Source organism: Artemia sp. Qi Xiang Cuo, chromosome 13 (genome assembly GCF_049724085.1).
Source record: "Artemia sp. Qi Xiang Cuo chromosome 13, ASM4972408v1, whole genome shotgun sequence".
Lineage (NCBI taxonomy): Eukaryota > Metazoa > Arthropoda > Branchiopoda > Anostraca > Artemiidae > Artemia > Artemia sp. Qi Xiang Cuo.
In genome coordinates, this window is record NC_142806.1 from 11,784,358 (window position 1) to 11,809,010 (window position 24,653).

General features: G+C 36.4%; 3 protein-coding genes across 3 annotated transcripts in view; 1 reads left to right on the forward strand and 2 right to left on the reverse strand.

The window, feature by feature from the left end:
• Positions 1-5,405, forward strand: part of LOC148944953 (ethanolamine-phosphate phospho-lyase) — a 93,474-nt gene extending 88,069 nt beyond the window's left edge. The window contains exon 10 of the mRNA XM_089099521.1: positions 4,465-5,405. Coding sequence (XP_088955647.1) covers positions 4,465-4,524 — 60 coding nt within the window. The 3' untranslated portion in view covers positions 4,525-5,405. The remainder of the gene's footprint in view (positions 1-4,464) is intronic.
• Positions 5,406-9,384: 3,979 nt separating this feature from the next.
• Positions 9,385-10,231, reverse strand: LOC148944954 (uncharacterized). Its single transcript, XM_089098903.1, has 2 exons — positions 10,025-10,231; positions 9,385-9,701 (listed from the first exon to the last, which is right to left on the reverse strand). The coding sequence occupies exons 1-2, from the start codon at positions 10,035-10,037 to the stop codon at positions 9,385-9,387; spliced, it is 330 nt and encodes a 109-aa protein (XP_088955029.1). The 5' UTR covers positions 10,038-10,231.
• A 5,346-nt stretch (positions 10,232-15,577) lies between these two features.
• Positions 15,578-24,653, reverse strand: part of Gdh (glutamate dehydrogenase, mitochondrial) — a 39,897-nt gene continuing 30,821 nt past the window's right edge. Inside the window, exons 9-10 of the mRNA XM_089099282.1 lie at positions 18,416-18,507; positions 15,578-16,017 (exon numbers count right to left, since the gene is read on the reverse strand). Of these exons, the coding sequence (XP_088955408.1) occupies positions 15,835-16,017; positions 18,416-18,507 (275 nt within the window). The 3' untranslated portion in view covers positions 15,578-15,834. The remainder of the gene's footprint in view (positions 16,018-18,415; positions 18,508-24,653) is intronic.

Here is a 24,653-nt window from a genome sequence, read left to right on the forward strand (position 1 = left end):
CGCCCCCTTCATAGCAATGTCCCATCCTCCATGAAAACTTCCTTCATGAAAACATCCTCCCATATAGCCCCCGACCCACCCCTCCCCCCACCTACCAGAAAAAATACCCCCTGAAAACGTCTGTATACTTCCCAATAACCAATACTATATGTTAACATTGGGTAAAGTTCATAACTTTCAGCCCTCCCCCCGGGGACTTTGGGCGATTAAGTCATCCTAAAAGACATTTTTATCATATTTTCGACCATGCTGAACCAAATGGCTATCTCAAAATTTTGATCGAGTGACTTTGGAAAAAAATGAGCGTGGGAGGGGGCCTAGTTGCCCTCCATTTTTTTGGCCACTTAAAAAGGGCACTAGAACTTTTAATTTCCGTTTCAATGAGCTTTCCCACAATATTCTAGGATCATTGGGTCGATACGATCACCCCAGGAAAAAAAACAACAAAAAAACAACAAATAAACACGCATCCGTGATCTTTCTTCTGGTAAAAAAATGGAAAATTCCACATTTTTGTAGATAGGAGCTTGAAACCTCTACAGTAGGGTTCTCTGATACGCTGAATATGATGTTGTGAATTTTATTAAGGTTATATAATTTTTAGAGGATGTTTCACTCTTTTTTCAAAAATCGGCCAAATTATCTCAGACCCGTAATTTTTGATGGGTGAAACTAAAATTGATGAAAATTATATTTTTAAAATCAACATTAATATCTAATTCTTTTGATGTATCTATTGGTATCAAAATTCCGTTTTTTAGAGTTTCGATTACCATTGAACCGGGTCGCTCCTTACTTACAGTTCGTTACCACGAACTGTTTGATAAAAGCATAAAGTCTACTGCGTATTTAGTGCTTTACTAAAACGAATTATATTGCAATTTTTTTTCTGTATTTGTTACGACATTGAAAATAAAATCCAATTTCTGTAAAATAGAATCTTGAGCTGATGAGCTTTCAGCAATTAAAATAATTGTATATCAAAAATTTAGTTTAGTTTTATTAGTTCTTGCCAAGTTTTTTTACAGAAACATATCGTTTTATTTTGGAATTTATTTTGAAATAAAAATTATTTTGAAAGAGGGAATTTGAAAAACTTGAAGCTCGGGCAATCAAAAATGAATAGAAATTAATAAAAAAAAATACGAAAAAGAAGTTTTTCAAAGAAAAGTAAAAGCTATATTAAACTTACGATTAGAAAAAATTGGAACCTACAATAACTCAAACTTTAAACGATCAGAAATTACTACTAAAGAATAAATGAAACCCAAAATCAACAGAAATTAAATAAACAATCATAGCAAAAGCGGTTCCATTGTAACTGAACCCCAGGCAACTGAACCCCTGTAACTGAACCACCGTGTAACTGGACCACCGTGTAACTGAACCACCGTGCAACTGAACCCCTGTATAACCGAACCCCCGTGCAACTGAACCCTCGTGCTACTGAACCCTCATGCAACTGAACCTCCTTTAACTGAACCCTCGTGCAACTGAACCCCCATGCAACTCAACCCTATTTAACTAAACCCGCGTGTAACTGAACCCCCATGTAACTGAACTGAAGCCCCCATGTAACTGAAGCCCGTTTCCCTGAATGTAAAATTAAAGCCTACTCCGTATTTGGCGCTTTACTAAAACAAATTATATTACAAATATTTTTTTTTTGTATGTATTACAACATTGAAAATGAACATAAAAATTACAGTAAAATTAAATTCTGAATTGATGAGCTTTCAGCAATTAATATCAATATATATCGAATATTCATTTAAATTTTATTTGTTCTTTCCAAAACTGTTCACGACAAATATAGTTTCACTACAAACAAGAGTTTGGATACTGCCCCCTTCCCTAACTTTAATTAAATAAAAAAAAACAAGTTTTTTTTAACTGAAAGTAAGGAGCGACGTTAAAACTTCAAACAAACAGAAATTATTCCGTTATGAAAGGGGCTGTCCCCTCCTCAACGCCTCGCTCTTTACGCTGAAGTTTTTTATTGTTTAAAAAAATAGAGTTGTGAGAAAGTCAAACTTTAGCGTAAAGAGCGAGGCATTGAGGAGGGGGCAGCCTCTTTCATATACGGAATAATTTCTGTTCGTTTTAAGTTCTAATGTTGTTTTTTACCTTCTGTTAAATTTGTTTTTTAATTTAATTTTGAATGTTTTTGATTTAATATAGATTTGTATATTGGCTCATCGGACATGAATAATGAGACCCAAATGTGCATATTAATTTTAATTTATTTTTGCTAAATGGTTTCCGCTAGAGCTGAATAACTTTATTTACGAACGTATTTATTAGTTAGAAATATACGTAACTTACGAATTAACTTACGTAGCGAACTTCTATATTCATATATTTTTAATAGGTATCTTAGTGGGTTCGCCCCCTAGTCAGTACCTCGCGATTTACACTAGAGTTCGAATTTTGTTCCAATTATTTAAAAATGACCCCTTAATCACAAAGACCGTTAATTAGAATAAATAGCTCTCATGAAAGTACTAAAAAACCTTTGGCTTAAAGAGCAAGGTATTGACTAGGGGGCGAACCCATTCATATACGTAATATTTTCTTTTTGTTTCAAGTTTTGATGTTGCTCCTTACTTTCAGTTGAATAACTTGTTTTTTTTATTTAATTTCTTATCTTTTTTTTAATAATGCTGGGAAATCCAGCGCCCCCTTCATCGCAGTGTCCCTTCCCCCATGAAAACTTCCTTCATGGAAAGATCCTCCCACATAACCCCCGACCCACCCACCCCCCACTACCAGAAAAAAATACCCCCTGAAAATTTCTGTATACTTCCCATTCACTAATACTATATGTTAACATTGGGTAAATGTTTATAGCTTTCAGCCCTCCCCACGGGGACTTTGGGGGATTAAGTCATCCTAAAAGACATAGTCATCATATTTTCGACCATGCTGAACAAAATGGCTGTCTCGAAATTTTGATCGGATGACTTTGGGAAAAAAATGAACGTGGGAAGGGGCGTGGGGAAGTTGTCCTCCATTTTTTGTTCACTTAAAAAGGGCACTAGAACTTTTCATTTCCTTTCCAATGAGCCCTCCCACGATATTCTAAGACCACTGGGTCGATACGATCACCCCTGGGGAAAAAAAAAAACAAATAAACACGCATCTCTGATCTTTCTTCTGGCAAAAAATAAAAAAATCCACATTTTTGCAGATAGGAGCTTGAAACCTCTACAACAGGGTTCTCTGATACGCTGAATCTGATGGTGATTAAGGTTCTATAACTTTTAGGGGGTCTCTCCCCCTTTTTTCGAAAATCAGCCAAATTTTCTCAGGCGCGTAACTTTTGATGGGTAGGACTAAACTTGATGAAACTTATACATTTGAAATCAGCATAAAAATACGAATACTTTGATGTATCTATTGGTATCAAAATCCCATTTTTTAGAGTTTCGGTTACTATTGAGCCGGGTCGCTCCTTACTTACAGTTCGTTAACACGAACTGTTTGAAAGTCTAAAGCCTTCTGCGTCATTGGCGTTACACCGAAAACGAATTATAAAAATATTATCTTTTCCAGTTATTACAGCATTGAAAATAAAAATTCAAATTAGTCAAATAAAATCTTGAACTGATGAATCTTTCAACAACTAATATCATTATATATCAAATATTCAGTTTGATTTTGTTTGTACTTTCCAAGACTATTCAAGACACATAAAGTTTTCAGTAAAGCGCAGATGACGCAGTAAGTTTTAGAATTTTACACTGAGAGAAGGAGGCAGTACCCAAACTCTTGTTTGTAGTGATTTTTGTTCGTTTCAAGCTTGATTTGCATATTCAATTCAAGTTTCACTCGTTTTAACATTGATTTTTTTTTCGTTTATATTATTACCTATTGTATGTTTGTTTGCTATGGTTGTTTTATTTAATATCTGTTCTTTTTAAGCTTGATTTGCATATTTATTTTAAGCTTTAATTGTTTCAAGATTTATTTATCCATTTATAGTAGTAGGCTACCTGTTTTATGTTTTTTTTTTTTTACTCTGATTGTTTATTTAATTTCTGTTCGTTTTGGGTTTAATTTTTTCTTTAATAGTAATTTCTGGTTGTTTTGAGTTATTTTAGGTTTTTATTTCTTCTTATCTTAATTTTAATATGGCCTTTAGTTTTCTGGAAAAAACTTCTGTTTCGGAAAGTTTTGTTTTTAATTAATTTATGTTGAAAAGGCATCTGTTATTTCTTTAATGAACATGATTGATCTTTTATCAAAACCGCTTTTTTTGGGTGATGATGGGGGGAGTTGTCTTGTGACTTCCAATCCATTAATAGGTCTTTTAAATTGAAATAACTACCTACCCTCCTTCTTTTTTCTGGAAATCACTAACCTCAAGAGCTTTGAAAGGTTTTTTAGATTAGGTCTAAAGTGCAAGAAATTATTTTGTTTTAGGGGCATCTCTGGATTTTAATGTTTTTGCATTTATTTCAGGTTGAAAAGCTGACGGAAAAGGAATTAATAAAGCGAATAAATGGAGCCATCATATCTTGAATTTCACTATTTTTGTGTTTTTTTTTTGTTTTTTTTTTTTGCCCAATTAGTGTTATATTTGAAATTGTATATTTCGCACAAAAATTGAAACATTTGCGGGTAAATGTACCTATAGCTTATAGAACAAATCATAGAAATAAAAAATTTCAATTACGATAAAAATTGGATTAAAAGAAATATATAAAGTTAATTTGATTCTCTGGAAATTGAGCAGTGAAAATAGTACAAAATATAGTTACGCAGTAATTTTGCGTAGACCATCGTAATGGAATGAGAAATGTTGAAAGCCCGCGGTTGCCAAATGCATGCTTTTGGCAATATTCTTTTTAGACTCCTGCGGAGTAAAGAAAAAGATAGTAAATATAGTTAATATGCGTTTTTTCGGAAAGAGGTACTAAAAATATCTAGCTTTGGGCTGAAATTTGGCAACTCAATCATGACTTATTTTTGTGTTAATATTTAATTGAACTAGTTTTCTTGGTAAAAACTTCTTTATTTCTTTTAATAATCTAATTATTACTTTGATTATCTTTTAATAATTTATTATTTTATTTTTATAGTTTAATAGTTTATTATTTTAATTATTACTTTATTTGAACTATGATTCGTCTACCGTGCAGTATTTACCGGTAAGAGTTTCTCGTTTTATTGAATGACTTTTGGTTTTATGGGAATTGGATTTTGCGGAATAAATAAATCGTATGCTTATAATTAATTGCTAATTTTGTTATTAGATGTCAAGACGGGGTATAGCGTCGTATTACAGTTACTAACCCTTCAACATGTGGAGCAAGACCTGTTTTGGATAATTTCTATCTTTCCGCGATATACCCTTTCGTGTTCGTGTACTTTGTTTATTTAAATTAATTAAAAAACTTTCCGCAAAATAAGTTTTTCAAAGAAAAGTAAAGAACTCTATTAAACCAAAAATGAGCAAAAAAAAATCAAATAATCTAACAAGCGTGAAACTACCACAAATCAGCATCGATAAATAAATGAAACCCAAAACAAACATAAATTACAATAATTAACCGGGTTACCCTCATAACGAGCAGAAATTAACATGAGTATGTCTTAAAAGCTCTATGCCTTCCCAAGGCCAGAGCATAATTTGCACTTTACTGAAAAAATATAAATGTTTTTACTTTTATAACTTTAACAAGTCAAATGATATTAACATTTTGACTACTAAGCATCAGTATATGTGTATTAAACTGACAATGCACATTCATTTGTATTATTTTTTTTTTCAGTAAAGTGCAAGTTATGTTCTGGCCTAGGGAAGGCATAAGGGTTTCGACCCTTACTTATGTTAATTTCTGCTCGTTTTGAGTTTGACTCGGTTATTTATTGTAATTTCTGTTCGTTTTGGGTTTCATTCATTTATCGATGCTGATTTGTGGTAGTTTCACGCTTGGCAGATTATTTCATTTTATTTTTGCTCGTTTTTAGTTTAATAGAGTTCTTTACTTTTCTTTGAAAAACTTATTTTGTGGAAAAAGTTTTTTTTAATTAATTTCTGTTCATTTTATATTGACATAGTCTTTTCAGGGAAAAAGAAAATAATACTCCCAATCTTTTCGTTTTTTTAAGACTTTATAGTTTGGCCTGCTGTTTGTACGCTGGGGAAAAATTTTCAGCAATTTTTAACAACATCCAATCTTTTAAAAATCTGGACACAAATAGTAGTGTTGAATTTAGTTTCATACCTCCTCTAGTTGACCTGAAATAGAAAACTTGATACGATTCGCAAAAAAAATCTGTTGACTTTATTTGATAGCTTGGACACACTTACGCTATTTTGATTTGGTTAAATGTTAAGAGCAGAAGAAGCCCCGAAAGTTTGAACATAATACCCTCAGTCGTTCTTGGATACTGCTGAGATGCCTTGTTGGGAATTAGCATTAACACAGTGCATTTTAATTTAGTCTTAAGGCAACAGTTAGTTTTTAAACATAATGGGCGAATGGGAGGGTGGGCGAGGGAGGGGTACTAGTTGCGCTCCAATCACTTTCGACTATTAAAAAGGGCATCAGCCCTTCCTATTTTCAATCGAATGAGCCTTTTTCGAAGTTCCTACGACAACTCCTTCGATACGAAGTGCCCTGGTCTAAAAACAAAAATAATACATTCTACCCTCATCGATTTTTACTATAAAATTATCAAGCACTCTCAATCATTTTAGACTATTAAAAAGGGCACTAGCCCTTTCAACTTCCAATCGAATGAGCCCTTTTTGAGTTTCCACGACAAGGCTTTCTATAAACACCTTATATGCCCCCAGGGCATAAATTACAACCCTTGCCCTGAGGGCTGTGAGGGGGTGGGCGTGAGAGGGGCAGTAGTCGCTCTCCAATCACTTTCAACTATTAAAAATGGCAATAGCCCTTTCAATTTCCAATCAAATGAGCCCTTTTGAAGTTTCTACGACAACTCTTTCAATAAAAACCTTATATGTACCCAGGGCATAACTTACAACCCTTGCCCTGAGGGCTGCGGGGGGATGTCATTCTCAAGGACCTAATTTCCAGAACTTTCTACTACGTTGAACAAAATGGCTATCTGAAAATTTTGATTCGATGTGTTTGGGGAAATGGTGGACGTGAGAGCGGCGTTAGTTGCTCTTCAATCACTTTCAACTATTAAAAAAAGTACTAGACCTTTCTATTTCCAATCAAATGAGCCCTTTTGAAGTTTCTACGACAACGCTTTCAATAAAAACCTTATATGCCCCAAGGGCGTAACTTACAGCCCTTGCCATGAGGGCTGGGGTTGTCATCCTCAAAGACCTAATTTCTAAAACTATTAACTACGTTGACCAAAATGGATATCTAAAATTTTTATTGGATGTCACTTTCGATTATTAAAAAGGGCACTAGCCCTTTGTATTTGCAATCGAATGAGCCATTTTTCAAGTTTCTACGACAAAGTTTTCAACAATAACCTTATATGCCCACAGGGCATAAATTACAGCCCTTACCCTGAGGGTTGTGGGGGGAGTTTCATCGTCAAAGATATAATTTCCGGACCTTTCAACGATTTTGAACAAAATGGCTATCTCAAAATTTTGATTGGATGTGTTTGGTTAAATGGTGGGCGTGGAAGGGGTGTTAGTTGCCCTCCAATCACTTTAGAATATTAACCCTTTCAGTCACGAATTTTAGCCTGGAAGGTCAAAATTATGAGAGTAGCGAAAGTCAACCATGTGATGGATAAGTACTTACCAGGAATTTTTTCAGATTTTTTTCTGAACGTCTTCTTTCTTTTCCACCATGTACTTGAGCAAGGACAGTGTGACCAAATTTATTCAAATACAGTATAAAACCAATGAAAAACTGAGACTTCAAATATAGTACAAAAAACGAGAAACTGAATTGACAATGATCCTTTTACGTTTCTTTAGGTTTGTGAAACTGTGCGAAACAGTTTCGCGATTCTTCCAGGCAAAGTGGGACGTTGCACTTGGTACACATGAACCTAGTCTTCATGATACAGGGGGCATTTTTACACCTGTTTTGGGCGGCAAATTTTTCTGGCCAATGAGCAAAGGAATCTTTCTTCACGGCGGAGCAGGGCCTACGAAATTTGAGTTTTCGTTTCCTACGATTTTCGGCAACCGAGTCTTCTTCATCACTCTCCTCCTCTTCGCTTGAAGGAAGAGATCTGGGTCGGCCTCTTCTTCTAGGAGTGTCTTCAGACATAATGAGAGTCTCTGCTATGTCGAGTCGGAAGGTGAACGAATCGACAATGTTCTTTTGTCTCATATTCTGTGCCTTGCAAATCTCGACATATTCAAGCCAACTGTTGACTACAGCAAGATCGATCAAATGGAATACGAGTCTCAAAGTCCATTTTTTTGATCGAATGAGGGTCCTATAGTAGGATACCATCTGGTCAAGCTTATCAACCCCACCCATACTCAGGTTATAAGCCGCAATAGCTTCCGGCTGCGTCACTTGTACCTCTGTCTTCGTTTTCTTACACCACTTCATCACGTTTTTTACGTTGCCGCTTCCAATCATGTTAGAAGCGACTATCACCGAGCTACAGTCCATCCACTTGATCAGACATACTTCTCCACTCACTAGCTCGTGGAACGCCCCCCTTCCTTTCTTTTTCAGAGACGTATCAGATTCCAACTTTGCGCCAAGAACTCTAGTCGCTCTGATCGTGCCGGTGCCATACATACTTTTCCGTTCAAGCTCTTCAAGGAGCGGACTACTCGTAAAAAAGTTGTCAAAGAATATTTTCGTATGCGGGCGAAGCTGGACGCGACCAGCAAGAGCTAGTACCATTCCAGGTCCCAGTCCGAACTGCTTCTGCTCTTCCGTCAGGATAGTTTTCTTACCCTGGTAAACATCAAAAGTGAGTATGATGCCGTTACTGTTACAAAGCATAAAGATTTTTATGCCCCACGGTGTTGGCTTCCCCTGATATACTGTTTTATGTCCAATGCACCGGTGTACGGCACCATTTGCTCGTCGACTGATACATACTCAGAAGGTACGATGCTTTCTGTCTTTTTCAGGACCCGGTCTATAACCGGACGAACCTTCCATACGCGATCGGTGTTCTCCGGGTCTTTAGAGAGGATATCTACCAGATGAAACAAATTTCGGAGACGCGAAAACCTATTGAAGTTCATGGCGTCTGCTATTAGAGGTATCCGAGTCCGACTACCCCAGTACATGCGATACCTTGGGAATTTAAAAGCACTCATCGCTATATGAATACCTATGAACCTTCTTATTTCAGAGGCTGTTGTACCCAAACTTGAGCCGGTTTTCTGTACAGAATAAAGATTGGTCATCTCGGCGGCTAACTCATAAAATTCACTATCAAAATATTCTTTGAAGTAGTCTATAGGCTCCTCGGGACCAAGTGGCGGCGGCGCCGGGTCGGCATTGTTGATAACTTTCGAGAAGATCGCATTCTTCCATACGAGTCTGCGTTTTCGATTTTTCGGAGGCGGGGGAGGAGCGGCTCATCATCCTCAACTTCCGATAATGAATCTTCATCCGTATCGTGTGGCTGCGATAGATTTACTGACGCCCAATCTTCACCTTCGTCATCTGAGTTTGGTAGGTCCGATAACTCTGAAAGGTCTGAGTCGATCGCGTCCAAGACATTCAGTATGTCAGCGTGACGAACTCGACGTGGTCGATCATTGGATGGACCTGGAAAAGAAGATAGTGAGTCGCTTTTACAGAATAGCGACATGACAGGAAAAAATTATCACTGATGTTTTGAAATAATACTAACAAAAGTATGTTACTCTGACTGTACCATATATGCTGCTATTGAACTAGAAAAGTTAGTATCAAGTCACACTGTCCTTACCCAAGAACACGCTACTTCGAAAAAATCTGCGGCATCTATCCAACGCACTAGCGAGGTAAACTTTTTAATAGATGGGGTAACTAACTGAAAAGGACAAATGAACCCCTTTTTTCGCGTATTTTCATGGTAAATCTGGTGAAAAAAATGCATGAAAACATACCTGGTAGATCCATTCTTTCGAGTACGGATGTGCAACAACTTCAAAATACTGCTAAAAATCAGAATTTAGCATCATCGGTTTGAAACTTCGCCAGTGTCTTTTCGCATTACTTATTATTATGGAGCGCATACTCGAGTATCGCTGCCACCTACAGGGTCCAAGAAGACCAAGCGAAGCTGTGATGTTCTCATGTGAGAACATGGTGACTGAAAGGGTTAAAAAGGGTACTAGCCATTTCTATTTCCAATCAAATAGAACCTTTTGGAAGTTTCTACGACAACGCTTTCTATAAAAACCTTATACGCCCCCGGGGTATAACTTACAACCCTTTCCCTGAGGGCTCTGGGGGGCTGTCATCTTCAAATACCTAATTTCCAGAACTTTCAACTACGCTGAACAAAATGGCTATCTAAAATTTTTGATTGGATGTGTTTGGGGAAAAGGTGGGCGTGAGAGGGGGGTTAGTTGCCCTCGAATCACGTTCGACTATTAAAAAGGTTGAATTTCCAATCGAATAAGCCTTTTTTAAATTTTCTACGACTACGCTTTCTGTAAAAACCTTATATGCCCCCAGGGCATAACTTACAAACCTTGCCCTGAGGGCTATGGAGGAGTCTCCTCCTCAATAACATAATTTCTGTCTGGAAATCAACTATGCTGAATAAAATGGCTATCTCAAAATTTTGATTGGATGTGTTTCGGTAAATGATGGGCGTGGAAGGGGTGTTAGCTGCCTTCCAATCATTTTCGACTATTAAAAGGGGCACAAGCCACTCCAATTTCCAATCGAATGAGTCCTTTTCGAAGTTTCTACGACAACTCCTTCGATACGAAGTGCCCTGGTCTAATGAAAAATAATAAATAATACATTGTACCAACATCGTTCTTTACTTAGGCAGAGCGATTGCGCTGCCTATGATAGCTATGAAATGAACCCACAATAGCTTTGAAATGAAAAGAAATGAACCCAGAATAATAATGAAATGAAGTTAACGCACAGCTATGAAATTAACCCAGAAATATGCTACTTTTAGAATCACAGAAAAAGGCAAAAAAAAATTCAGATTAAACAAGCTAAAAAAAAGAGCATAAAGAAGTTTGCAATCTGTTCCTATGGCACTTGAAAGGTTGGAGATGCAAGTCTGCAATAGAGCATTATTTCTCATTGGCTAATAGCGTTTTCCAATTTCAATACTAGATCATGTTTTCAATTGAGGAACACAGGCAAGTTCAAGAACTCAAGGGCACTGCCGTAACTGTTGTAATGGGGTTCCACTGTGTTTTTATACTGATCGTAAAACAACATAACTATCGGCTTCAAATGCTATTTTTCAGTTATTCAAACATAAAAATTCTGGCTCTACAAAACAAAAAAAAATATATATTGTATTGATTCTTGGAACTGAGATGTACCAGGGCTACATATCATAGTTAAAGGTTATATAATAAGAAGGGGGAAATAAACGTTTTGAGTGTGCCTACTCATAAGATTGAGATGGCATATTCAGCACAAGCTTCACCCGAAGACCCCTCTCCCCTCCTGAACCTAAACAGTGAACATAACCTAAAAAGTCGATTTTTGATCAACACTTATTTCTTAGTGGTTGGAAAACTTCGTTACGAGAAAAAAGAGAATTCATTTTATACAAAACACAAGGCAAGTGCTAAAGTTTATGCAATATTATAACTTATAACTTTCCTTCTTATTGTGGATAAATCTTGTAAAATTTTGAACGGTAAAAATTATTCAATCTACATTTTTGGACTCTTTTCAGAGGCGCCAATTCTCGAAAATGTAGGGGAGGTGAGGATTATTTCGTTTTTTATTTAATGTAGGCCTAGAAGGGGCACTTTTTTCTACAATTAAAACATAAAAAAGGAGTTCCGAAGCCTAGATTTACCCCCTTCCCCAAATTGGTGCCCCTGCACATGTTCTTTTCAGCGTTAAAGGTTTTATAAAATAGAACAGTATTCAGCTTGCCTAATTTAAACTGAGTTTAAACGAATCGTATGCTATGAATTAGTCACTATATTCCGAACTATCTCGATCATCTTGCCTTGCCTTAGACCTGTGCCATCGGAGGTTCCCACGGCGTCAGTGAAAGAGCCCTCTATCTTTTCACTGGTGCGAAGAAGCACAGGTACCTTCCCGCTATGGGTTTACGCTCGTGTGGGGGCACCTCTGTCTCATTCCGTATGCCCTTCGAAGCACGTTTTTCGCCCTTCTCCGTCGTTTTGTTCTCTTTAGCTACCGCTTGAGAACATTGGCTTAATTTTGTCAAAATCCTGGGGGGGGGGGTCAAAGTTGGAACCAATTTTCCCAAATCAAGTGATAATGACAGTGAAAACTGAAAAATAAGCCGTTTGGTACCATAAAGGTACTATTCAGTAGGCTACTATGAAACTACTATAAAGGTAAATATACACCAAAAAAACTGATCTGTTGATGCTTGAATTATGCAGGTTTATCTTAGTTTAGACAAGATTTTGGTAGAAACTAAATTTCATCTGGGGGGGGGGGGGGACTGAAGTCTGGGAGGGGCAGCTGCCCCCCCCCCCTGCCTCATAGCAAATTACACCCCTGCTAGAGAAGAATATTGGATAGTCTGGATGCTGGCATGCGAATTACCTGACATAGGTAGTGCCATATTCTTTGTCTTTTTTCCAATAAACGCACACAAGTCTGCCGGGTTTGCGCATTGTCATGACTATTTGCAGAGCACAATTTCGTATGGCCATTTTTGTATACTTATTACTAACTGTGATAAAGAAATTAAGGTGTTTGATAAGAGACGGTATATTTGATCACGCGCGAACAATCAAGCGACGTCATTCTATGGATCCTGGGTGGTAAGTCTGTTTGAATGCGAAATTACCTGACGTCCTCCTTGAAGCTCTTGTAAAAAATTATCATAGAAACACATATCTGAGAAGTGGCAATATTACATTTTTTTTTTTTTTAAGTTTATGTTTTTAGTGAAACATGATTTTGCAACAAGCTATATGCTTGCAGATTAATGAAAGGAAAAACTAGAATCTTAATTATTTAATTAATCATATGAGAAAAATAATAGTAAGAGTAATAAATGGCAGTTAGCGGTGGTTTTATACGTGTTTACTTATTGTTTAGTGTGTTTTAATTGTGTAGTTTAGTCTACTTAGGATTTTTAATGTTAATATTGTGATGTGGTCTATTCTTCCTAGGGAAGGAATATCAGGGGTTTCTACGAGAAAGTCTTTGAATGAATTAAATAAATAATCAGATGAATATAAGTTTAACCAACAACCTCGCTTCGCTAGGAATAATATCTTACTTTTTCTCTAGTGATTAGTGCTATGTACGAGAATAACACTGCTGCGGTTAAGGTAGGAAATTAGGTTAGCTGCTGGTTTTATATTAAATCAGGAGTTGTGCAGGGTTGTGTTCTATCCCCATTTATATGGATCATTTTGATGGACTTTGTCTTAAGGAGAACAGGAAAGGCAATGGGAGACCACGGAATCAAATGGGGAGGAAAAAGTCTCCTGGAATTAGATTATGCTTCAATTTAATTCAATCGGGTTTTATTAAAACAAATAGAAATAAATGATTTAGCATCCTAGATGAAAGTGTCAGCAAAATGAATGAACTTTTAGAGGTTTTGCGAGTTCAGGGTGCTAGAATAGGTATGAAAATTTATGTTAAGAAGACTAAGTCACTAAGGTTAGGAATAAGGATGAAAGGGTGACGTTGGGTAATGAAAATATTGATCAGGTGGGCAGCTTCACTTACCTTGGTAGTATTATTAGTAAAGATGGTGGGAGCAATGAAGATGTTAAAAGTAGAGTAGCCAAGGCTCAGGGTGTTTTTTCACAGTTTAAAAAAAGTTTAGAAGAATAGGAAGATATCTGCAAACCAAGATCAGAATATTAGCAGCTACAGTGATGACATTAGTCAAATATTGCTCTTAAGCACGGGCGCTTTGAAAAGCGGATGAGGGTTTGCTAGATGTTTTCCAGAGAAATTGCTTAAGGATTGTTCTGGGTACCCGGCTAACTGACCGTATTTCAAACAATAGGTTGTACGAAAAATGTGGTTCAATACCGCTCTCTAGAGCTATAATGAAAGAAAGGTTGAGGTGGCTAGGCCACGTTGTGCGGCAGAAGGATGACAGATTACCGAAGATTTTTCTTTTCAGCCAACCGTCTAGGGCTAAACGGAAAGCAGGTCGTTCTCGTCTGGGGTTGGAGGACGTCGTAAAGAAAGATTTAAATAAAATGAGAATTTCGTGTGAGGGTGTAAAAAGGGAGGCTTTGAATATATTGGGATGGAGGAGGAGGTTAATAAAAGTGATGAATCCACGAATTTCAAAGAAGAGTTTGCGATTTTTGAAGCTTTTTTTTACAGAAAGCAAAATACAGTAATACATCGTGTTTTCTGGAATATTAAGGCTTACGTTTACGTCTGAAATGTACGACAGTAATAGGCCCGTACTTAACAAACATTGCTACTTGAAGTCGTCAACTGCTTATCGCATTGGTGATGGTTTATGTTTCCTGTGAAACGTGTGATTTTCCGTGTAGATTTATGTAGATTCATAGTGATGAATCTACAGAAGCTTTAACTGGCACAAACGGAATTTTTTTTTTTTTTTTTTTTTTTTTTGTAAAAAAAATGTTACCATGTCTTGTTTGCCCTCGCGTCAGTTCGCCTAGACGCGTCCCTGAATTGAGAGGAATGTGGTTCTAGCTCAGCCAGAGATCAGCGGCAACAATTCACGAAAATTAAGGGGAGGGGGAATACTTTTTTTCCAAATTTATGGGGGGATATTTTTTCCATTGAAAATACCAAAATAACCAATTTTCTATTGGGTCGAGCGTCAAAAAGATCTCTAACAAAAACAACAAATAAATAACCAGACGTATCCAACATTTCGTAGTCTCGAGATAAACGGGAATAAGCGTAAATATACATTTACATTTCAAGTGTTTATAGGGGTTATTAATCAAATCTCTTAAAACAATACCCCTGCGTGGGGGCACTAAATAGTCTTTATGACTATCTTCAGTCTTCATAGATTTCATGTCATACAACTTATCTCCAGAGCCAATTAACATCTTTAAAAAGTAAATAAATAAACAAACATATCCGTCACTTAATTATTACACATTTAGTAACCTTAAGATAAGCGGAGCACCCTTTTTTACTGTCACTACAACGTCTAAGGGTCGTATCTGACATTTTCATAGTTCTAACATAACTTCCAATACCTTTTGCTAAACTATTCTCAAAGGAAGGATGAGGAGGTCAATGCAGATCAGTAGGATGTGAGTGTGATTTAACACATATTACCCTAACTATCCCCCACTTGAGAACAGCTTAGCAAACTGTTTTTGGAAATTACCTCAGCAGTGTGAAAAGGTCAATTAGGATGTTTAGGCATGACAGCCACGATATTAAAGACATACTATATGGTATTTTTACATTATGACGTCATATATACTATAACGTCATATATGCTATATGACGCAAATAATTTGTGACGAAGTTATAGATATACAAATAAAAATGGGGAAAGTTGAATTATTTATTGCTCATATTTTTACATAACAAAATCATGAATTTTTTCGGCAGTGGTTACACGGGACAACAAGCCCGAAGATAAAGAAGAATCGTCCTCTTTCTCAAAGAATTGTTCTCAAATTGGTCACCCAGTAAAAGAAAATCACAAAACCACCGGCTCACTGGAAACATTAAAAAGAAGACAGGGGATAAATATTAATACACAATTTGCCCCTCCTTCTAAAAACAGTCATTATTATACTTCGATCTATGTAAAGGTAAGACCAGCTTCTCTGTAGGTGTTGAAGATTTTCTCAATTGAGTTGACATAGGCAGCAGTGCGTAGGTCAATTCCTAGGTTGTATTTCATAGCTGTGCGCATGATGGCACGGGCTGATCTTTCCATTGAATAGTCCAAACCACTATGAACTATGTCTTTCTCAGATGCACCCTAAAAACAGATAAGAAAATATAGTTAAAACTCTTTTGTTTTACAAAATACTAAAAAATATAAACAATTAAAAAAAGAGGGTGATTTCCAGCCAGTTAAAAAACAAACAAGAAAGCGAAAAGACAAAAAAACAGATATTTCGGCAAGGCCATCCACAAAGCTGTTTTCATTGCTAAAAGAGAACAAAAAAAAAGCAAATTAAGCTTTTGAAGTGAAAGATAACAAAGCAGAAGAACCACTGAAAAAAAAGCCAGAACAAAAAAGATTATTCAGAAATTAGATTGGGCAAGAATTCTCTCTCTAGCGATTAACAACAGCTTGTCTACTGACCTGTTTTTTCATTATTATAGTCAAAGCATCTTGGGGTTTAAAATGAAAAAGAATATTACTTGATTTTCGTTGCATAAAGTTATCGTTGATTGAATTTATAGAAACATCCCAAGTACCTCTACTTAAAGCGAGGTCTTGTATGTATACTTTAATTTCGATTGTGGTAAACCATTTTTGGTTGAAATTAAAATTACCCCGTCAAAAATAACTGAATTATTTGGACGTTCAAAACCATGGAAGGCCAAAACAGAATCAAACCCATCATTTTTTTTTTTTTAGAGATTTAGTCAATGAAGGCTTGTGCTCTTGTAGACTTTCTCCTAACTATACACAAATCACGAATAGTGTATCATCTTGTCTTAATTCATACATGAAAAACTTAAGAGACCAGCGCCTTATACGAGGGGACTACCCCTTCCTCAACCCTTCGCTCTTTACACTACTTTCTTCCAGATCTTTAAAAATACTATTCATTCAAATTCGACAGTCCTTGTGTTTGAGAAGTCTTTCTTAAAGAATTGTGACAAAAAGTCAAACTTTAGCGAAAAGAGCGAAGATTGAGGAAGAGACCAAATTCTCCCCGTGAAAGCCCTCCCCCCCCTCCCGGGGAAAAATATCCCCAAAAATATGTTTATTTCACCCTAAAAACTAAGATATGTGAATAATGGGCAAATTGCATAATTTACAGTCCTTTCGCTAGGGGCTGTGAGGGGTCACGTCATTCCCAGAGGCATAGTTATTGGATCTTTCAACTATGCTGAGTCGAATGGCTATCTCAAAATTTTGGTCGGATATCAATGGAAAAGAGGGGTGTGCGACGGAGGCTAGTTGCCCAAAAATCTTTTTGGTCACTTAAAAAGGTCACTAGAACTTATTATTTCCTTTTTTAATAAGCCCTTTTCCGAATCTTCTAGGACCGTTGTTTCGATTCATTCCTGAAAAAAAAAATCCGTGATCTTTTTATGGCAAAAAAATAAAAAAATTCCTTATTTCTGTACATAGGAGCTTGAAATATTTACAATAGAGTTATCTGATATGCTGAATCTGTTGGTATGATTCTCATTAAGATCGTTTGACTTTTGGGGGATCTTTACGCCATTTTTCAAAAATAAGGCGAATTTTCTCAGGGCCGTAGCTTTTCATGGGCAATATTAAACTTCATGAATTTTACATATTTAGAGTCAGCATAAAAAGCCTGTTTTTTTATGTATCAATTGATATCAAAATCTCGTTTTTCAGAGTTTCGTTTATTATTGGGCCGAGTTGCTCCTTCTTTGATTACCCGATAATTTGGGATCATTATTGCCGTTATTCCCTAAGACAAGCTACTGCATTAATTGAGAAGGACCGTAATTATTAATAAGGGCCGTAAGGTGTTTTTTCGTCTGTTTATTCGTTTGCTAGTCCATTCCTAAACGAACGGACCACTTTGACTGAAACTCTTACACGCTCGACCTTCTAAGCACAAAAATATAAAAAAAGGGATTTTTTATAGATTTTATATATTTATATTTTTATATTTACGACCAATGCTAAAAGATGTTTATACTACCAAGGTCCTAACGTGCATATTATTATCATTGTCAGGGATGGGCTCACTAAACTGAGTCGTAGCTCAGGCCAAAAGGACTCATTGCTTCGACAACCCCCCTCCCCACGAAAAAAAGAGTCAAATTGGAATAAGAGACGTGGGTATAGCTAGGGAAGGAAGGTCAAAAGGATGATCGTCCCTGTTGGCCAACCTTTTAGGGTCCAACGAAAAGTAGGTCATCCCAAATGTTGTGGAAGGATGCCGTAAGGAAAGATTTAATGGAAATGGGAAGTTCTTGGGATGGTACAAAGAGGGAGGCTTTGAATAGATTGGGATGGAGGAGTGTGCGTAGCTGCGCTGGCATCAGACGGCTTGGTGCTGCAGTGACTTGTTAGTAGCAGTAGTAAGTTAACCTATAAATTACCAAATAAACTAGCCTAAAAATTAACAAACAAATAAGCTATTACTTATCAAAAGAGATAAAATAAATTACACCCCCCCCCCCCAAGTCATGATAAGAACATAATGAGAACTTACAGCGATTCTTTTTTGGAAAGCTTCAGATGGCGTGACAGGAATTCTTCCACCAACGCGACCAAATCGTCTCTCAAGTGATTCTTGAACAGATTCTATAAAAGATAAATAGTCAAGCATACGTTCGCCTTATCAATATATTCAATAAATTATTTTCAACATTGTGAAAATTACGAGCAATGTAGCAGCAAATATTTGCTTAAGGAATAACGAAGCTGACTTTTACAAAGGTAAATGGAAAGATAAAGAGGATAAAGTAAGAAAATGTAAAAGCCAAAGACCTTACTATATCTAACACTTACTTAACGCTGATAATGATTCTATGCTGGAAGTTTTGGCTCATCATTTATATTTTATTAGACCTGCAAAAAATACCACAGGCCGTCCCTTTGGCGGTCTAGCAGTTCTTGCAAATAAGATTTTTATTTGTAGTTGTGTTGCGTCGAATGATATATTTATCGCTGTTGATCTTGGTAGTGTTGTGATTTTTTGTGTTTATATGCCTACTAATTAGCGAAATGCCGTTTCAAGCCGTAAATTTGCATCTGTTTGTGCATCCCTATCTAAGTCTCTCCATAAATTTAAATTGTCTAATAAGTCAACCGTAGTATGTGGGGATTTTAACACAGGCCTTAAAGATGATGCCGCATCCTTCACACAAATGCTTCTGTCATCACTACCTGATGACTTGTTTGTGCTTCCAAAATCTAAGCAGTTTTCATTTGTGCATCACTCGGGTTCTACTTCTGATCTTGATTTTGTCCTTTCTAATGTTCCTGAGCTCCGGGATGTCATTGTTCATGTAGCAGATGATATGCTAACTAGGGACCATCTGCCTTTGCAGTTCCATTTGAATCTGTCTCTTCCACAAATAAATAAAACGTCCAATTGGTTTCGGAAGGTTTTATGGGATATTATTGACCTGCCACTTTATCAAAGCGTGCTGGATTCAATGCTTTCCAGAATAAAAATCCCTTTCCACCTGCTCTCTACAACGCTGAAAGGTTATTGCCTCGATCTGCATTGCTATTTTGCTGAAATCAATCATTCGCTGAAAATCGCCACCTCAGTGGCAGTTCCATCAGAGAATATTCGTGTTGGTACACAGAAAAAGGGATGAAAGGTGAATCTTGAGCTGAATTTCACCAAGCACCGTCATAGACTATGGCTTAAGATATGGGTTGATTGTGGCCGTCCAAGATCCGGTCTCCTTTTTCGAATTGTCAAATCTACAAAGAGAGATTAACGGAGAGCGGTACTCTTTAGGAAGAGACGGCAGGTATCTAACTTGTCATGTTATGTCAGAAATAACCCACAGCAGCTTTGGAAGCAAGTATCAAAATTCACTTCTTCTTCTTCTTCGAATTCTAGTCCGCCAGATCCTCCTCCATTTTTCTCAACTAGACCATAGCCGGAATTCGTTCCTACTCAGATCCGTCTAATTAAGAAAGGTAAAGCTCCTGGCTCAGGTGGGATTCAACCTGAACATCTGATGTATGGTACCGAAAAGCTAGCTGAACATATTGCCCTTGTCTTCCAGGCTTGTATTGCGCAGCAGTATATACCGACTGCTTTATGTGAAGGTATCGTGACTTGCGTTCACAAAAAGAATTAGGATCCTCAGTCTTATGATAGTTATCGTCCGATCACAGTTTGCCCAGTCATTGCGAAACTCTTGAAAAGATCCTTCTACCAAAAATTTTGGATAGATGTGATCATGGCAATTATCAGTTAGGTTTTGGTCAAGCGGGCCTTGGCGTCGGAAACGCTACTTCGTGTCTATTCTCGAAAAGCATGAGAAACTAAAGAAACCCCTATATGTTCGTGCCATTGATATATCTAAGGCTTTTGACTCGGTCCTTCCCTCGCAACCTATATTGGCTATCCAAAAATCAGGACCAAATCCATTCATATGCGCCTGTGTATGGCAGTGGTACCAGAGGGCGTCTATTCACGCACGAGGTGAAAGTGTTGATAATGGCCAGATGTCTGTACGTCGTGAAATTGAACAGGGTTGGTCTTAAGTCCTGTAATCTTCAACAATGCAATCTGTTCTACCACATGTAGGATACCACATTTTCTCATTGAGCCGTCTATCGATGCAAGCCATCTTGCGTACGCGGATGATATTATCCTTCTGTCTTGTTTCTGGTTGTCGCCAGCCTCCTGACTCCAAGATTCAGGTTTGCCCTTCTACTGTTTCTGCTTCCGCGTCTCTCAAACATCTTGGGCTTCCATACGGAACATCAAGTCGAGCAACACGATCACACATTATTAAAGCAGGAGAAGCTGAGAAAGTCCTATGAATTTCTCTCCAGGGCGAAGGGTCAGTTCGATAAGACAACACTCGGTCGTCTTTATAACGCGTTTTTGCTCCTCGTGTTTTCTTTTCTGTGCGTGCTTGGAAGATTTTCACAGCTTCTGAACAGAAACAAATTCATTCGCTATTTCAGATTTTGTAAATGTCTTCTTCGCATCCCGATTTGGACCCGTAACTGATACATATCAAGACGTTATGGAGTCACTCGTCGCTTATGATGGGTAGAATTAAACCTAATGAATTTTATATATTTGGAATTAGCATAAAAAGCCAGATCCTTTGATGTACCTATTGTTATCAAAATTCCTTAAGGGTTTTTCCTTGTAACTATTTGATAGACATCAAATAACGACAAGGGAAAAAAGCGAAACATTTTTCTATTGTATTAGTTTTTCAAACTATAGCCTTAAGATTTTCATTAGATTGACACGAAAATGAAGCTATTATATCCGCATCAGCTTCTAGTGTATTTCTCTTGCGGTCACATAAGAAATGAAGCCAATTTGTTAGAAATTATTTTTCTCACTAAAATACTTAGGTGATATTTTATAAACAATTATTAATATTATTCAAAAGGAATTCAATAGGTTATTCAATAAGGAATTTAACTTTACTCAAATTAATTTTTTGTTTTGCCAACCAAATCACATTTTTTAATTCACAAAATAAGAGCAATAGAAATATATTTCCACCTTATTTCCTTATTATCCCTATTAAATAAGGTTGTCAATTTCAAAAGCGGTTAACTTTTGACACTGTTATGACATGAAAGAAAAAAAACAGTTTAGTGACAGTGGATAACTGAAAGCCCCAATATAGAATAAACACAAAATGATTATAAGGTAATAAAATGGAAACAAATTTTTATTGTTCTTATTATATAAATCCAAAAATATTCTTATTTGGTAGACAAAATAGTTCAAGTGATGTTAAAAGTGATGAGAAATTGTGGACTGAAAAACTATTTGCAGTAGTACCCCCTTCGTCACAAAAGAAAATATTTGTGACGAAGACAAACTAGGCTGCGTCAACCCCCCCCCCCCCCTTCCGTATACACCATGGCTACAACCAGGTGTACAAGAAGCATTAATTGGCTGGGATTTATATCTCACCGAGGAATATTTTACAAAATAGCAAATAATAGCAGTTCTAGTCGAGTGTGTAGCATTTTGTAATAAGATTTATTATATTATATTCTTATAATGATTTATAATATATAAGATTTATTTATTATATTTTGCAATAAGGTTTATTTAGATGTAGTAAGATTCGTTTATTATCGTTGGCTATCGCCGATTTTTTTCTTATTTTCATAAGTACGATTGATAATACGATATCAGATATCCATCATCAGAAAGAGACATTGTTTGCCTTTTTTTAAAGTGTGATCATTGATTTTTTTTTGTTCCTATTCAACTTTTAATTTGTACACCCCCTCCCCCCTTCCTTCACAGAAGCTTAAATGAGATCCACAGTAATATTCTGGTACAACAACTGTACTTAATACAAAACAAATTTTGTATTAGATCCCAAGGTAAAATATTGAGAGATATTTCTCCCTAAACTACTACTAAAAAGAGTTAAGGCAGGTTTATTTGGTATGGGCTTCATTTTTTAGGGAGGGATAGTCTTCAAAATAGCATATAAAAGGTGTATTATTGATTAACTACATAAAAGATTATGTAATATTGGGGGGAGAGCCAAAATTTTGGCGGAAGGTTAAGTGTGTAGACCTAATTTGGACTATGGTTTGATCTCAGCTTGGCAACATGGGACACATAATTCGAACTCAGTTACAGCTAGAGCCCTACTGTATGGCTCGGAATTCGATTCAGGTGATGAGATTACACAAAAGCGTCCCCATATTAATCCCAAAAAGAAGAAATATATCCATACATTTCAGATACAATGAGCACGCCCTTTGGCACAAAAAAATGGACCAGGTTATAAATATATATCTTTTTTTTAATACCTTTATTTCACATTAAATACAGTATGTGCAATTTTCAAAGGAGGAACAATAAAATATTTCAACGGATAAAACTACTTGAAAAGCTTATCGATAATGTAACGCCTAAAAGTCATTAAATATAAAAAACAAGTTTTTTTACTGAAAGTAAGGAGCAACAAGTTTTTTTAACTGAATAATAAATCAATGAGATAATTATTAAACTCAGGAATAAATTCCCTTTGTTTTATGGAATAATATCAAAAAGGACATGATTTCCTTAAAGGATATTTCTTTAAAGTACAAAGGAAATCAAAATAAATAATAAAAGATAAGGTTTAATGTAGAGTGGCGGCTGAGAGGGTGGCAGCCCCCTCTCACGCTTGCAATAGCCCTAGATATGCTACTTAAAACAAACAAAATTGAAATCAAAAACATTATCCTACTTATGAAGAGGTATGCTTCTAGCTTTATTCTAGCCACCCTTTCTATAAGAATTAAATAAAAAAAACAGGTTTTTTTTTAACTGAAAGTAAGGAGCAACATTAAAACTTAAAACGAAGAGAAATTATTCCGTATATGAAAGGGGCTGTCCCCGTCTCAACGCCTCGCTCTTTACGCTAAAGTGTTTTATTGTTTTAAAAAATAGAGTTGTGAGAAAGAGTCAAACTTTAGCGTAAAGAGCGAGGCGTTGAGGAGGGGACAGCCCATTTCAAATACGGAATAATTTCTGTTCGTTTTATGTCGCTCCTAACTTTAAGTTAAAGACTTGTTTTTTGTTTTTTTATTTAATTTCTGAACGTTTTTAAATTACTGCAGGTTTTGATTTTGGCTCACCGTACATGAATAATTAAAACGAAATTTGCATATCAATTTACTTTTTTTGGCTAAATGACCTTCTCGGAAGTTGTTAAACTTTATTTACGAACGTTTTTATTAGTAATAAATATATGTAACTTACGGATTAACTTACGTAACGAACTTCTTTATTCGTTTATTTTTATAGCCTATATTAGGGGGGGGGGGGTCCGCCCCCTAGTCAATACTTCGCTCTTTACACTAAAGTTCAGTTGTTTTTTTTCAATCCTTTAAGAATGACCTCTTAATCACAAAGGCCGTTATTTAGAATAATAGCTCTTATGAAAGTACTAAACAAACTTTAGCGTAAAGAGCGAGATATTGACTAGGGGGGGGGGGCCCAATCAAATACGTAATATTTTTTGTTCGTTTTAAGTTTTGATGTTTAAAAGTTTTCAGTTGAAAACTTGTTTTTTAATTTTATTTCTGATCGTTTTTTTTTAAATAATGCTGGGGAATCCGGCACCTCCTTCATAGCAATGTCCTTTCCCCCATGAAAACTTCCTCTATGGAAAGATCCTCTCACGAAACCCCCGATCCACCCCCCCACTACCAGAAAAATCCCCCCTGAAAACGTCTATATATTTCCCAATAACCAATTCTATGTGTAAACATTGGGCAAAGTTCATAACTTGCAAACCTTCCCCCGAGGACTGTGGGGGATTATGTCATCCTCAAAGACATAGCTATTGTATTTTTTGACCATGCTCAACAAAATGGCTATACCAAAATTTTGATCAATTTTTTCAAAATTGAATTGAATTGAAAATTTTGATCGGGTGACTGGGAAAAAAATGAGCATGGTATGGGGCCTAGTTGCCCTCCTTTTTTTTGGTCACTTAAAAAAGGCACTATAACTTTTAATTTTCGTTCGAATGAGCCCTCCCGCGATATTCTAGGACAACTGGATCTATACGATCAACCCTGAAAAAAAAAAAAAAAAAATAAACACGCATCCGTGATCTTTCTTCTGGCAAAGAATAAAAAATTCCACATTTTTGCAGATAGGAGCTTGAAACCTCTACAATAGGGTTCTCTGATACGCTGTTCTCAGTTTCTCAGGTTCTATGACTTTTAGGGGGTTTTTCCGCCTTTTTTCGAAAATAAGACAAATT